General features: G+C 42.2%; 2 protein-coding genes across 5 annotated transcripts in view; one reads left to right on the top strand and one right to left on the bottom strand.

The window, feature by feature from the left end:
• The window catches only part of INVS (inversin), a 188056-nt gene extending 172473 nt beyond the window's left edge, over positions 1 to 15583 (top strand). The window contains exons 14-17 of one of the 2 annotated variants that reach the window (XM_012437549.2): positions 1950 to 2667; positions 6569 to 6798; positions 7576 to 7650; positions 10079 to 15583. In XM_012437549.2, the coding sequence (XP_012292972.2) occupies positions 1950 to 2667; positions 6569 to 6798; positions 7576 to 7650; positions 10079 to 10230 (1175 nt within the window). In that variant the 3' untranslated portion in view covers positions 10231 to 15583. Of the gene's footprint in view, positions 1 to 1949; positions 2668 to 6568; positions 6799 to 7575; positions 9225 to 10078 lie in introns of those variants that run through there. The other variant, XM_021674241.2, reaches the window with a different exon arrangement.
• TEX10 (testis expressed 10) overlaps positions 2082 to 16239 on the bottom strand; it is a 58598-nt gene continuing 44440 nt past the window's right edge. Inside the window, exons 14-16 of one of the 3 annotated variants that reach the window (XR_010343767.1) lie at positions 13356 to 13566; positions 10765 to 12057; positions 2082 to 2864 (exon numbers count right to left, since the gene is read on the bottom strand). Coding sequence is in view for 2 of the 3 variants with exons in the window: in XM_012437551.3 (XP_012292974.2) it covers positions 11944 to 12057; positions 13356 to 13566 (325 nt within the window). In the remaining variant the exon portion in view is untranslated. Of the gene's footprint in view, positions 2865 to 8302; positions 12058 to 13355; positions 13567 to 16239 lie in introns of those variants that run through there. The other 2 variants (XM_012437551.3, XM_064379487.1) reach the window with 2 other exon arrangements.

Here is a 16239-nt window from a genome sequence, read left to right as displayed (position 1 = left end):
AGGTATATTTTCTTATATCCTCCCTCCTTTTTTTTTTGAGACAAAGTCTCACTCTGTCGCCCAGGCTGGAGTGCAATGACATGATCTTGGCTCACTGCCACCTCCACCTCCCAGGTTCAGGCAATTCTCCTGCCTCAGCCTCCTGAGTAGCTGGGATTATGGGCCTGCACCACCACGCCCAGCCAATTTTTGTATTTTTAGTAGAGACAGGATTTCACCATGTTGGTCAGGCTGGTCTCAAACTCCTGACCTCGTCATCCACCCATCTTGGCCTCCCAAAGTGCTGGGATTACAGGCGTGAGCCACTGTGCTCGGCCATATCCCTTTCTTTCTTAAATGAAGAGTAGCATAGATAACTCTTTTGCACTTAAGAATAGTTACTTTATCGAGACATAGTCTCACTCTGTTGCTCAGGCAGGAGTGCAGTGGCAGAAACAGCTCACTGCACCCTCAACCTCCCAAGCTCAAGCAACCTTCATCTCAGCCTTTTGAGTAGGTGGGACAGCAGGTATGCACTACCACATCTGGCATTTTTTTTTCCCTAAGAAATGGGGTCTCATTATGTTGTCCAGGCTTGTCTCAAGCAATCCTCTTGCATCAGCCTCCCAAGGTGCTGGGTCACTGCACCCAGCCAGAATAGTTATTTTAAAGTCTGTTTCTGAAAATACATTGTCTAGATAATCTGTGCCTATTTTATTAATCTTGTGTGTGTGTGTGTATGTGATGGAGTCTTGCTCTGTCACCCAGGCTGGAGTGCAGTGGCACAATCTCATCTCGCTGCAGCCTCCACCTCCCAGGTTCAAGCGATTCTCCTGCCTCAGCGTCTGAGTAGCTGGGACTACAGGCATGCACCACCATGCCCAGCTGTTTTGTATTGTTAGTAAAGACGGTTACATGAAGCCAGGCTGGTCTCGAACTGCTGACCTCATGATCCACTCGCCTTAAGCCTCCCAAAGTGCTGGGATTAGACATGAACCACCACGCCCAGCACATTTTTCATTTTAGATGTTGTAGGTAGTTTTTTCAACTCTATCCTTTTCTCATATTTTAAACTTCTTTTGTGTGTCTAATCAGTCTGTGTGTGCTAAAGTTTTGGGAGATCTGATCTTGCTATTGGGTTAATTGTTGCTTGTGGTATAGATTGTTTCCTCATGCATTTTGTGATTTTGGATCGAGAAGTCGTTTTCAGAGGACCCCTTTGTGGAGCCTGAGTTAAGGGCATGTCACACTAAAGCAATATTGTGTTTGCTTCTATGAGGCATCCTGGGATATCTCTATCCTAAGTCCAGTTTTTATATTAATGTCTCCTATGGATTGAGAAATGAATACCAAGCCCACGTGAGGATGACGACTTTGGTTTTAAATTCTTATGGGAGACTGTTTACCCCATCCAGAACTTAGACTGAAACAAGATTCCTTGTCATCTCCAAGTGCTGGAGAGCAGATTTTAAAATCTGCATTATGATTTCCAAAAGGTATATCCCTTCAAAAGTGTGGCTTCATGTAGAGTTTTTGTTCCAGTTAACTTTCTTCCTGCAAGCCCTCATTTTCTGCTCCTATGTAGATGTTAAAACACAGCCGGGTATTTAATAAGACCATCTGTTGCCCACTCTACCACTATTAGCTGCTTAGACAGTCACTGCATCAGCTCACACACTTAACTGCTTTGATTTTCTCTTTTCTCTTTGTTTTTGGCCTCCAGAGTTATTTTCTTAAAGGTATGACAGTGCTTTTCAAAGAATGGCCATTATACTTTCGTTAAGGTGAGAAGGCCTTCAGGTTATCTACCATATTGCTGGAAATGGAAGTTGTTAAACAGTTTTTTTCCTAGGCGTAACTGCTACTATTATGGTGATGATATAGGCTGTCTAAATATTTTATGTCAACATATTAGCAAAATTGTTCTACTATGCAAGTTTTACACAATATTTTTTCTTTGTTTCCCCAAGAAACAGCCAGAGAACATTCTAAAGGCCAATCTGCCTGTGTCCACTTCAGACCCAGTGAAGGCAATGATAGAAACAGGCATCCAGGAGTTCCCTCTGTTGAGAAGTCCAGAGGTGAGACAGCTGGCGATCAGCGATGTACAAAGGGGAAAGGCTTCTTGAAGCAGCCCTCCTGTATCAGGGTGGCTGGGCCTGATGAGAAAGGAGAGGACTCCAGGCGGGCAGCTGCAAGCCTTCCACTGCATGGTGGCCACTGGAAGCCCAGCAGGCGGCATGACACAGAACCCAAGGCCAAATGTGCCCCCCAGAAAAGGCGCACTCAGGAGCTCAAAGGAGGAAGATGCTCCCCAGCTGGTTCTAGCCGGCCTGGCAGTGCCCGGGGGGAGGTGGTCCATGCTGGGCAGAATCCTCCCCACCATCGTACACCAAGAAACAAAGTGACACAAGCCAAGCTCGCAGGAGGGCTCTATTCAGATCTGCCACAGAGCACAGAGGAATTGAGGTCAGGAGCCCAGAGGCTGGGGACATCCACCCTGTCTGAGGACTTTCAGGAATCTAAGGAGACTGATCCAGCACCTGGTCCCCTTTCTGGGCAGAGTGTGAATATTGACCTTCTCCCTGTAGAACTCCGACTGCAGATAATTCAGAGAGAACGGAGGAGGAAAGAGCTGTTTCGCAAAAAGAACAAGGCAGCAGCAGTTATCCAGCGCACCTGGCGAAGGTAAGAAAACGGGGTGCTGCCGCGTCTTTGGTTCTTTGGTTGTTGGTATTCTCAACATGGCATCCGTGGTCTTTGATGTTTTCCCAGTGAGTTCCATGTGGTGGCATGGTAAGGCCAATTTTATGGAGCCTACCCATGAAATTCACACAAGATCCTAGTAATTTACATTGTATAAACCATTTGGAAGATGTTTTTACCTAGAAAGATGGGAAAGTGCTCAGGACAGCATGGCGTAAAAGAAAAAGCCTTGGGTTTATAACCATGATATGTGAGGTTCAGGTAAGCTCTAACAGATTATGTGACTTTGAGCAAATCACATGGCATCCCTGACCCTCTGCTGCCTCATCTGTAAAACAGGATTTAACAATTGTTGCACATGTCCTGTTTATACGACAGGTTGCTGGAATGAGATAATGCACGCTTCATTAATTCTAAATTACTACATGTAGGAGCTATTTTATTTTTATTCTTATGTCTTTACTACCCAGGACCTAGTCATACTCGACACCTAAACCAGGGTCTGGCTATGATGGATTGAGTGACTAAACTTTATTACATAAACCTGTCTGAGCATCTACCAAGCTCAAAATAGGGAGTAGGGACTGGGAGTGGGAGTGAAGGCTGTCCTAAACCCTGAAACAGTGTCCCAAAATAGTAGAGACAAATGCCTCCAGGGGGTGATTATGGAAGAACTAGATAAGTCTTGCTACAAATGTTAACATCTCATAATGTCTTTCATCCTGAAAGCCTCACTAGAGCCTAAATCTAAATTAGGCCTTACAGTGATGAGTGTCCAGAGAGGAGCTGGACCCATTGCCAATAGGTAGGAGTTGGCTGAGCGTGGTGGCTTACACCTGTAAGCCCAGCACTTTGGGAGGCCGAGGCGGGAGAATCACTTGAACCCAGGAGTATGAGACCATCCTGGGACACATGGCAAAACCCCGTCTCTATGAAAAATACAAATTACCCAAGTATGGTGCTACGTGCCTGTAGTCCTAGCTATTTGTGAGGCTGAGGCAGGAGGATCGTTTGAGCCTGGGAGATTGAGGTCACAGTAAGCCATCATCATGCCACAGCACTCCAGCCTAAACAACAACAGAGTGAGACCCTGTCTCAAGAAAAGAGATAGGTGGAAGTTACATTGCCACCATCACTGGGGAGAGGATGACCAATGGGGAGACAAGGCAAGCAAATGATGCAGGCACAGGTGTGCCAGATATGGAGGTTCCTGTCAGGAGAAAAAGGAAAACATTCTCTCCTTAACACTGGCAGGGAGAGAACAAGATAGATTCCTGGGGGGTCTAGAGAGACACCTCTGAGTATCATACCAGAGACTGCCTAACCCAGAGCTGGGTGATCTGCTTTGTGCTTGCAGACTTTGCAATGTGTTCTCCCTCATGTCTGTTTCAGCCCTTGGCCATTGACAAAGTCCTCTCATGCCTAATCCCATGTGATCTCACAACCACACTAGGATGCTATCAGGTCAGGGAGCAGTATCCCCATTTTTCAGACAAGAGAGGAAAAATTGACTTGTCCTTGTGAGTGCAGAGCCAGCAATTGGACCTCTGGATGACTCAAATCCAAGGGCCTTGCCCTTACATTATTAAGTTAGTTTTTGCTGTGGTCAAACTAATGGAGGTGGAGGTGGAGGTGGGCCCCATGCTCTTTGCCTGAGAATAGGCTGGAGAAGTCTGCCTCGGTTGTGTCACACATATCAGGGTAACCAAGAGAAGGGTGATATTATTACTCCCATTGTTAACATACTAGTAGTTAGTATGTATTGGACACTTGTGCCAGACACTGTTCAAACTAGTTTTACCTGGATTAACTAATGTAATCATTAACAATAACCCTGCAAGGTAGGTACTGTTCTTATCCCCGTTCCACAGATGAGGAAACTGAAACACAGAGAGGTTCATTAACTCGCCAACATTACAGAGCTATCAAGCGCCAGGGTTGGCTTTGAGCCAAGACAGTTGGCCTCTAAAGCCACAGGTGGAAATGGCCATTGCATCCCCTTGTTGGGGAGTTAATGCTGGCACATGCACTGGCTACCATCCAGAGGAACTTTTTAAGTATTTTGGCTGAAATCTAGGATCTAAACAACCCAGCAGGGATTACCATGCCAGACTCACAGCTGCTCCTACCTGAAATGTCTCCCTCTTCAACTGTCTGTTCTTTGCCTCCTTTGAAGAGTCAGAAGCTGACAGGTCCTGTCAGTAAGTGACCAGAGTTGCAAATGAGCCTTCAGTCATTCCCCCAAGAACAGTGGGCTTATAGTCTAACATGCCCACCTGGATAGGCAACTACGCAGGCCCCCTCTGGATGTGCCAGTGTGCAATTCTGAGGCCCAAATGACTTCTGGGATTGTTGCACATTGCAGAAAGCCAAGTCTGGTGACAGTAAAAATACTTTTATTGATGCTACTATATTTTAACTACATTTTCTGTTGTAAATACAGGAGCCCAAGTGCTGTCCTGAAACAGTATACATGATAGCAAACCTAAGCAGTGAGGGCTGGGGCAGGGATCAGAGCTGGACATGTAATTGCTCAATGCAGGCTGTGGTTCTGGGGGACAAGTGGAGGATGGAGAAAAGGAGCTGGAAAACAGGGAGGGAAGGAGTGGGCAGAATGAACCTTGGGTCCTAAGAAAATGAAACTTGATCTTAAAATTGCCAATTTAATAACCAAGTAAGATGACTATTTTAAAGACTGAAACAGGCTACTGGACAAGCTGAGCAGGAAAGCTGCTGCTGGGCCCACCGAGGGCTGACATGGCTAACAGCTTGAGCCACTACCCGCGCTTCCCCACAAGTTCTGTGCCCACAAGAGCAGAAGGTACAGAAGACAGCATTTTAAACAGGAAAAACTGAATTATAAAGTGGTAGTGCATACTTTTCTCTAGACTTGGCTTTTTGGAAATGTGGTACGTATTCTAGTAGAGGGATGCCATGTATTAGTCTACTAGGAAAAGAAAGGAGAGTCATGTAGGCAGACTGAAATCAGCCTTTGGGGAAGGAGGGAGGGGCTGCACCAAGCACTGCAAAGAGCTTTTAGCAGACTTACGAAAAAGATTACTTCCCATTTGGTGCAGCCCAAATGGGATCACTGTAAAATCAGACATGAAGCCTGTTGCTCTCTGCAGCTACCTATAGGCTCACTGGGAATAAAGACAGATACAGATAATTAACATTGCTGCAGCATTCCTTTGGATGCCTCAAAATAGTTGTTGTGCTAAGTTTGAAAGTGCATGTGGGATAGATAGCATCAAATAAACCCTAGATGTAAATATAGCCATCATCTCCATCCCTCACCCACTCCAAACCCACCTTCAACAGACATATCTTAGTAAGACGCAGCTCATACTTTTACCACTCTAAAGCCCCCTTTCCTCACAAAATACACAGTGCTTCCAGCACACTGCATTACTGACTTTCTGGCACAAATGCCCATAACTCTGCTGATGCCAGTTCTGCTGCATAGAATGCCCTTCCCTGCCTGGTAAGCTCCTATTCATCTTTTAAAATGCAACACAAATATTAACTTTATGAAACCTTACCAAACCATCACAGTCAGTCCTATATCTGTTTGCACAACCAGCTCCTGGCTCTTGCACAGTACTCTCATACGACACATACTCCTCACACAGCAGCCTATCCCACTAGTCTGTGAGCTCCTTGAAGGCACGGAATCATGATTGAATCCTAATTCAGGAAGTGTTTGATGATGGAAAAAGAATTCCACATTCAGCATGCTGCCGCTGAAATTAGAAATGGGAGCTTGAATGGACCTATCAGGAATTCAGCAAATACTATTTCTCTAGCTTCTAAGAACCTTGAAGAAATTTGGTTTTCTCAGTACTGTGATCTTAAAGCCTCTCTTCTCCTCTGACCCCACCAGCTACCAGCTCAGGAAGCACCTGTCCCACCTTCAGCATATGAAGCAGCTTGGAGCTGGAGATGTGGACAGATGGAGGCGAGAATGCACAGCATTGCTCCTCCAGGTTTGGAGGAAGGAACTGGAAGTAAAACTCCCCAAAACCACTGCAGTAAGCAAGGCCCCCAAGAGTCCATTAAAGGGCACCTCAGGCACAAAGTCCACCAAGCACTCACTGCTTAAGCAAATCTACGGTAACTATCCTTCTGCCTACTTTGTAGTTCACAAGTACCCGCAGAGTGCCACAGCAGAATCTGAAATGGAATTTAATTGCATCGAGCAAACTTCCTTTCAGATAAATCTGTTCGGTTGGTGGAAAATTAATTGCGTAAAAATTAATGGCCAAAACCGCAATTATTTTGCACCAACCTATTATTTTTCAAGCACCAAGAGAACAGCACCATTTTGTGCCTCCCTTCCAGTGATACTGGGTCAGAACTGGTTTCGTGAGGCATTCTAGCATCTCAGCCCAGAGTGCCCTCAAGCTTTTTTGAAACCTCTCCAGCTCCTGCCTGAGCCTCCCCCTTGCATTATTTGGAGCATTCCAGACTTAGCTAGACCCTGCCTGCATCACTTTGACTTTTCCTATGCTAAGATGTAGGGCTGCCCACTATGAGAATGCTCAACACCCATGCACTACAGTAAATACTTGTTCAGCAGATTAACTGCTGTAAATGGAAACACTTTCAGCTCTGCAAAGAGCCCATGCAAATAAACCCAGTAGAGTTCCAGAAGCCTTGCTGGCTCAAGAGAAAAAAAAGATAAGCAAGGGCACCTTTAGAAAGATTTCCTACAGTCCAGGTAGCAAAATCTCAGGACTTTGCTCTGGGCCTACAGGGTTCCACACCATACCTAACTTATCTTAATAGACACCTCTAAGCTCAAGCCTTTACCACAATAAGGAATTCAGAAATTGGTGAAGCCAAAGCTATCCCTGGCCAAAAAAAGTAACAGTCTTTGGTTCATTTCAGGTTGTTCTCAAGAAGGGAAAATACATCATCCCACAAGATCTATAAAAGCCCCTTCTGTGCTGCGTCTCAACTCAGGTAAGGCAGCCACTGCAAAGCAGATGGTGGGGGAGAATAGGGAAGCATTTTCCTTTGTTTCATCCCCAAAGGTAGAAGACATTAGAACAGAGATGGCCACGGTTTTCCAATGGTTATCTGATTTCAGGTTTTATCCCCTTTTCAAGGGATTACTGTAGCCAACATTTGTCTCCCTAAGAGGCAAATTATTTTCACAACTAAAAGCTATTATTAACTAACTCCAATAGAAACAATAAATGGTAGCTATTATTGGTCACTTTTACACACTTTTTCACTAAAGGAGGAGATAAATGAAAATACTGTCATTCTTCAAAGGAATACCTTGGGAATCCTTGCTTCATTTTGGTGACACATTATGATCCTCTATTTCCTTCTCCAAGATGGAAAAAACACCATGAAGAGGACATTGAGAGCATGTACAGCCCAGGCTCAGCTGTGCACGCGTTCCCTCATACAGGGGAAGCTCAGGGAACTTTCTTTTCAGCCACAAGACAAGAGTGTTTTACTTAGGCCCCCTCATTCACGCCAGCATTAAATATGGGTGATAAGTTCATTGCTGTCAGCAGCTAATGCCAGGTCCAGTGTTTCTCATAGGTGGCTATGGCAACACGCTCCCCCCCACCCTCCCTGATCCACACAGTCATCCTGGAGGAACAGAGTGCAGCTGGGAAGGTGAACAATGACTGTCAGCATGAACTTTAACATTCATTTAGTTTTTGATGGGGGGCAAAAACCTGGAGGTGGGGGACAGAGTAATTACTGCCAAATCTTTATTAAGAGTTGGACAACTCATGTAATACAGACAGGCTGATCAGGGAGTGGTGGGTGGGGTAGTTAGAAACCTTCAAAGGAATCAAGGCCTACAGTTCATTTAAAAACAAAAAAACCCTTTTGTTATAGCTGAGCAAATTGAAGAATCATTTCAAAACAGAATTGTGAGATATCACTACCAGAGAAGTGGGATTTAGACAATCAAATACTAGCATAAATTAGATAATCGAATCATTTCCCACTGTCTTAAGAGAAAAACAAATCCAGGACTACCAGAAATCTTTTAAAATGGTGTTTAGCAGCATAAAGTTTTTTAGTTGTTAAGGGACTCAGAAGGGACAGAGTAAATAAATTCAAATCAATACTTAATGGTTTCTTACGACTTCATATGAACAAGCAACTTATTTGTCCTACGCGTATTTTTGACTGGTTTAAAATCAGACAGGGATAATCTTTTCCTAACCCCAAATTAGAAAGAACATAAGGTTCTGTTAGGCTCAAGCCCACCCACATTAAGCATTAACCAGTTAATGACTATTATTGCTCTCACCCTCCAACTTGGAGAGATACCCTCCAAGGTTCCTTTACCACTTACTTAAAAAGGAAGAGACAGACAGAAAGGAGGATATAGCACAATGCCGGCCTCCTTGGGCTGTTTCTCCACATGTATTTGGGAGGCAGCAAAACAATCCCTGCTCACTCCAGTCTTCTACAGCCACCCCTGCAAACCTCCCACCAAGAATCTCAGCAGAGCTTTTTACTGATACACACACGTACACACACGCACCTGGGCCTGTATCTTTCTTTAACAATAAAAGAACACCCTTTAAAATTCCATTCCAGTGAATGGAATAACTTTTTGATTAGTATTGGTACCCCTGTACAAATCCAGTTTCTTCTCGTTCACTTACAGAGGGGTACATAGATGACAACTCAATTCAAGATACAGTGAAGGCAGCCAAAAACAATAGTTCACATTAAAATAATTTTGTGGAAGTTAAAAATTGAGACATATGTTTGTTACTTTTTAAACTACTCAACCTTTAATGTATTTGCTTATATGCTCCATAAAAACTTAGAAGCAAAATACAGCAATGTCTTCAGCAAGGTCTCTCAACTATATGGGGCCTCAGTATCATTTGTCGAAGTACATCACTAATGTTTTCTGTGGCACCCTATAAATGTTAATTCAAAATCATAAATGGCCTCAAAAAATCCATTTCATAAGTCTGATATTCCCATCAGCTTATCATTCATGAGAATCTGAGTATTTTCTAACAAACCTGTTTTCTAGAACAGACTGTTCAAAGTGTAATAGGAGAGTTAAAAGATGTGTAATGTGTTTATGTAATGTGTTACATGAGAGACACAGAGAATATATTAGTTCTTTCAGGCAGACTGAAGACCTAGGTGCCACTACTAGCTCCCCAGGTGCCTGTTCTCTCTTAATCAAGTCTCCCTTGAAGAGATATCCCATATCTTGAGACTGCAGAAAATATAAAGCTATTCTATTAAGTCATCCCGCCTCTACAGTAAACTGACCTGTCATCCCAGGGATTGCCTAAACCTAAATCCTTCTTCCTCACCACCAATGAACTGTTCCCTTCAGCATTAAAATCAGTAACTTAAATATCTATCTGGTATTTGTTTTTAACAGTGAGCAACCTACAGTGTATACATCTCCTTGAGAACAGTGGAAGATCAAAGAACTTTTCCTATAACCTGCAATCAGCTACTCAGCCAAAAAACAAAACAAAACCTCGAGTACCTATGGAGGAAGACTGTGTTCAGGGGATCTGGCATAGCTAGTGCAGCATTCAGATTTCCTGCTGATAATCTTGTGCACCTTGGGAAAACTTTAATATTCATACCTGAAGGCTTATTCACCTAAAAATGTATTAACTGAAGGAAAATGTCAGAATGTTTCCTTTCTGCTAACACAGCATTGTTTTATCAATCATCATAGCCTGCCCGGAAATGACCAGCATAGACTATGTCTGTGCAAAGTGCCAGGCTGTCTGCTTTCACCTCAGTCTGTATGGTTGGAAATGAGAATTTATAATTAACAGTAAAATCTAAGGAAAACTCAGGCTGCCAGCTAGCTCATACTGGCTTCTTGGCTCAAGAGATAAACCTAAATGAGATAGGAAGCCTGTCCCATAGCAGCCTTCATCTCACTACTTTCCTGGAATCTAATGCAACAAACGTACCACACACACACCACATCACATCCCACTATTACTTCAAAATTAATCAGGTTTAAATTTTAGATCAGAATCATGCCTACTGTTTGCATTTAGAAATTATCCAAAAGACCATAGATACATTCTGGTGATTTCTTACATTTTACAGTTACTCCATTAGTCTCCCAAGGCCACAAGTTGCCGCCATGTCTTCTCTAAATGGCTTTCTCACTGCTGAATACTAACATCCATATTACAGTATCAAGGATTCTGTAAGGTAGGGTTTACAGACCAGACTCTTCATGCAGCAAGGTGCCAACTCAGGCTTCAATGTTCTACTTGTATTTTCTGATCAACTTGAAGAAGTGAGCAATCTTCTTAAAATGCCATTCCTGTTGGCAGAGAAGAATGTAATGGCACACATCCTAGCATTCTAAGAACACCTGGTTTAAATAAAATCCAGCAATCTTGGGCTCTTTCACATTGTTTAAGGGTAAAGCTGCTGTGGGAATATAGACAGTAGGTATAAACAGTGATATATATAAGACTCACAAATATTTTGGGAGTTGCTTTCATTTTCTTTTTTCTTTTTTTTTTGAGACGGAATTTTGCTCATTACCCAGGCTGGAGTGCAATGGCGCGACCTCGGCTCACCGCAACCTCCGCCTCCTGGGTTCAGGCAATTCTCCTGCCTCAGCCTCCTGAGTAGCTGGGATTACAGGCACGCGCCACCATGCCCAGCTAATTTTTTGTATCTTTAGTAGAGACGGGGTTTCACCATGTTGACCAGGATGATCTTGATCTCTTGACCTCGTGATCCACCCGCCTCGGCCTCCCAAAGTGCTGGGATTACAGGCGTGAGCCACTGCGCCCGGCCCGCTTTCATTTTCTTAAGATCAGTGCCACTCGTGTGCTAACGATAAAAGACAGGAGGCAATGACATGTTCACTTATTACCTTGATTTTTAGTTTGCTAATTATTATATTCATCATTTTCGTGGTCGTGAAAACACAAAGAATGAGGTCTGCTTAGATGGGATTACATGTTTTAGTAAATAACAGAAGGTACCACAGTATCACTCTCTATTTTGTAAATATTCAGCTCCTATGAAATCCAAAATGCACAACCGCCTGTGACCATGTATCATGTACTCGTCTAGGAAGCCAGCCTGCACATCAGTGGCAACTCCCAAGCATTATTTTCCTACATCAGTGCAAAGCAAGGTTCGTAAACTTCTTTAAAAGTTCAGCTTTAATGACAAACATCTATTACATCAGTCTTTCTTCAAAATAAGATAGATGTGAATAAACAACTTCAAACAGGAGGTACCATGGACTCTTCAATACACCGTACTCAGTGCACTGGGCCCCTGGGGATGCCCAGTGATATACACGTTGAAGCAGTAATGTAAGTCTGTGAGCCACTGTTCCTGAACACTTCCACTCTTCAATGTCTGGGGAGAAAAACAAGAGTAATTTGAGAATTGTACCCAAATCACTATGCTACCTGACAGCATTTTTCACACCCAAACACGATTTCCCAGAGCTTTGGCAATTGTATCCCCATCTATAAATTACCATAGGAAGTTTTCCAGGATACAGGGAACTATTTATCAGGCATTATCACAGGCAGTGAAAATTCCTAGTAATATCCGCAAATGCTAACGGGTTCTTGTTACGTCCGTTCCCTCCTGCACATGCTAGAGACTAATGAAATGTCACCATCAACCATCCTTTCACTCTTGCCTCCCTCTTGGCATTCATGTCTCCTGATCTTTACACCAACACCAAATGAGAATAATTCTACAGGGCCAACCAACAATTTCTGTGAATCTCTTCTTTACAAAGATGGGCTGATTCTCCAATCTGGAAATAATCAAAGCTCTTGCTTTTCTTCCCTTTACTCTTTCTGAATTATTCCACTGCCACTTCTATTACCTCTACAAAGGCTACTGAGAAAATTTTAATGAGCACCTGTACTATATGCATATAAAAGCATTATTACTTCAAAGTATCACTACAAATCTCAAGGGATAATCTGCAAATCACACTATACAAAACACCTTTTTAACCCCCACAAACTAAAATCACCAAAGGAATCCTAAACATAAACAGAGCTGCCCCCGCCAAAGAGACACAGCTGAAGGCAGAGAGCCATCCATTAGACAAAGCTGAAGTGTGCAACTTCTGATTTTCTTACTTTCCAGTGAACTAAGTGACTAGAAATTGGCCTGAAGCTTATTCCTGCTAAATGATTTCCTTAATGACAATATTTATTGAGCACTTAATATGTGTCAGATACACTAAAAACTTTACTTGGGTTATCTCCTTTAATGACCACCAAAACACAATAAAGTTGGCATTATTCCCATTTTTACAGATAGGAAAACAACCTTGGATAGGTAAGAAAGAAAAACCTTGCCAAGATGTCTCCGTTCATTAATAGATTCTGTATCAGAGTCTAGGTAGGGATGATTCTGATGCCCTTTTCAAACTAAGCTTTGGCACCTTCATTCAGTTTGATTATTTTAAGACTTTTATTACTGATTCTGGAATCATAGACACACTCCCCGTTAAGTCACAGTCAGGTGCTGAACAGCAGGAGAGACCCTGAGAAATTACCACATTGGGCTTAATTCCTAGACTCAATGTACGGAATCTCCTTCCTCCCTCAAAACACACCCCCCCATGCCCCTGTCAAAAATTCATTTTTATGCTAATCTTACAAAGCCTCTGGTACCATGCTTCTTACCGTGATATTCTTGATGATCTGCTGCACCAAGATTGCGTTGGTCAACATATGAGTCCTGAGGGGTGCATGCTGAAGCAGCAGTCGAAGCAGCTGGCCCACAACAGGCAGCTCCTCCGGCCCAACTCTGTTCACCCGCAGGCTCTGCAGCATCAACCTGAGTACTCGAGGCAAGAGAGCCAGGATGGAGACACAGACCCCCCATAGCTTGTCCCTACAATAACAGAGACAGAAAAGATTCAGTGAGCAAATGCACACAGGAAAAGCCCCCTTTCCATATTCCCCTAAACTGAAATGTCCTTTAAGAAATATGTTTTCCAATAACATTTAAGCTGAGAGCCAAATCAAGAATGCGATCCCACTTACAATAGACACATACACATACACAAAATACCCAGGAATACATCTACCTAAGGAGGTGAAAGATCTCTACAAGGAAAGCTACAGAACACTGCTGAGAGAAATCACAGATGACACAAACAGACGGAAAAACATATGGATTGTAAGTATCAGTACTGTTAAAATGGCCACAATGCTCAAAGCAATCTACAGATTCAGCTGTATTCCTATAAAACTACCAACGTCATTCTTTACAGAATTAGGAAAAACATATTCCAAAATTCATATGGAATCAAAAAAGAACCAGAATTGCTAAAGCAATCCTAAGCAAAAACCACCTGACTTCAAACTATACTACAAGGCTACAGTATCCAAAACAGCATGGTATTGGTAGAAAAAGACATAGACCAACGGAACAGAAAAGAGAACTCGGAAATAAAGCCATATACCTACAACTATCTCATCTTCAACTAAGGTGACAAAAACAAGCAACAAGACAAGAACTGGCTATACTTTTGCAGAAGAATGCAATTGGATCCCTAACTTTCATCATATACAAAAAATACCTCAAACTATAAAAATCCTAGAAGAAAACCTACGAAGTATCATTCTGGATACAGGCCTTAGCAAAGAATTCATGATTAAGTCATCAAAGGCAATTGCAAAAAAAAAAAAAAAAAAAAAAAAAAAAAGACAAGTGGGCCCTAATTAAACTCAAGAACAAGAAAAACTATCCAAATTTCACTAAACATGGTGTTTTTTTCACTAACATTCAAGCTGAGAGCCAAATCAAGAACAATAAACATCATTCACTTGGTATCTTTATAGAGCAAGAGCAAAATGTTTATGGTAGAGACAGGTGAACTTGCAGCTAGCCTAACCATATTCTACAAGTGTTAATTAGATGGTGCAATATTCATTTGGATCTAGAGTCCACTGACTATGATAGGCTCTGACCTCTTTGCAGCTTCTTTACCAGAAGCATGTAACCCTCCTAGTTCCCAAATCTTTCTAAGAGAACCTGACTATCTCCACGTCTAGAGGGACCAGTCCTTTCACCATATAACCAATTTCCCTGACTCCACATATGATAATTGCATCTATGGTGAATAATGAATCCATTCTAGGCCAAACAGATACTCTTATGCAGAGCCCGGCTGAGACAGTCGTGTACAAGGAGAAAAGAGAAAGCCAAACTGCAGACATAGCTAACGCAAAGGCACGGAGATACAGACTACACAAACTAGAAGAAAAAAATAGAGTAAGCTGCTTTGTCTCTTGCTAAATTTCTAATTCCTAGCCCTTGAGTTTTACAAATTACTCCTGTAATAACCAAATATTTTCATTTTCTGCTTCTGTTAATGTGAGTGGATTTCAAATAACCACAGACCTATAAAAAAAGACAGCAAAGCTCAAGGCCAGATGGGTGAAACCTCTATGTGACAGAAACTATAACAAAATTAATATAAAGATACCCAACAGTCATATAGAACTGTATGTGGGATTTTAGGGCTAGGATTTTCAACAGTCAACAATACTGGAAGCTGAGGCTTCAGAACCCAGCTATGGAAGGCAGGGAGTTTGAACTATGCTCCTTGCATAGAAGGAGAAGCCAGAAAAATGCAAATATCAAACTATCCTACAGGAAGTCTCTATAAGCCTCCACAGAATTCCCACAAAAGACACACTTAGGGAAAAGGTAGGTAATCCAAAATACACAAGTCTGTTCAACTTGCTCCCTAACATAAGGGAGAATTCCCACACCAGAGAAAAAAAAGGAGCTAATGGAACAAGAAGTTTAAAGAAACATCAACAAACCGAGAACAAGCAAGAATGACAAAATAACAAATAAAAATCCAAAACAGAAACAATCCAAAAGAAAAAAAACAATAGTTGATGAAATAAAATCTCAGTAGGAGGATTAAAAGAATTAGCAAATGGAAAGATTTTTATCAGATAAAGAAGACAGAATAAAAAGCTCCCTATGTTTAAAAGGAGTTTTTAGAAGATAATAGAAACAATGGCAGAAGATGGTTTGAAATTAACAACTTTCCAGACCTGAAAAAAAAAATTAAATCTATTATGGAAGCACAAAACCTACACTTGGACACATCCTGATCTGCAACAGATCAAAGATAAAGAGGAAGCAGTAACAATTTGGATGACTACCTGTAAGATCACTGCCTACAAACCAAGAGGGCTAAGACTAACAACAGATTTTTCATGAGTAACACAGAGGCAAGCAGACAACAGAACAGTATCTTCAAGGCACAGCAGATAGTACTAAATAACTCGACTTGGTCAAACCTAACTTTCTGGACAGCATTTGTGAAATCAAAGGCTCCTCAATAATTTGACCAGCATTCTCATCATTTTATAATCTTATAAATACCTTCTCCAGTGGGGAAAAAGGGAATTTTAGGTACATGTAAGACTTCAGCTGCCAACTGTGCCTGATATCCTAAAATATGTACAAGATCCTAGTAACGTCAACCTTTCCAATACCCAGTATAGAACACCTCTAAAACTGGGCATTTTAAACAGGCAA

The sequence above is a fragment of the Aotus nancymaae genome, unplaced genomic scaffold (assembly GCF_030222135.1).
Source record: "Aotus nancymaae isolate 86718 unplaced genomic scaffold, 86718_ANA_hifiasm-v0.15.2.pri h1tg000003l, whole genome shotgun sequence".
NCBI classification, from domain to species: domain Eukaryota; kingdom Metazoa; phylum Chordata; class Mammalia; order Primates; family Aotidae; genus Aotus; species Aotus nancymaae.
This window is presented reverse-complemented; position numbering and strand designations above follow the sequence as displayed.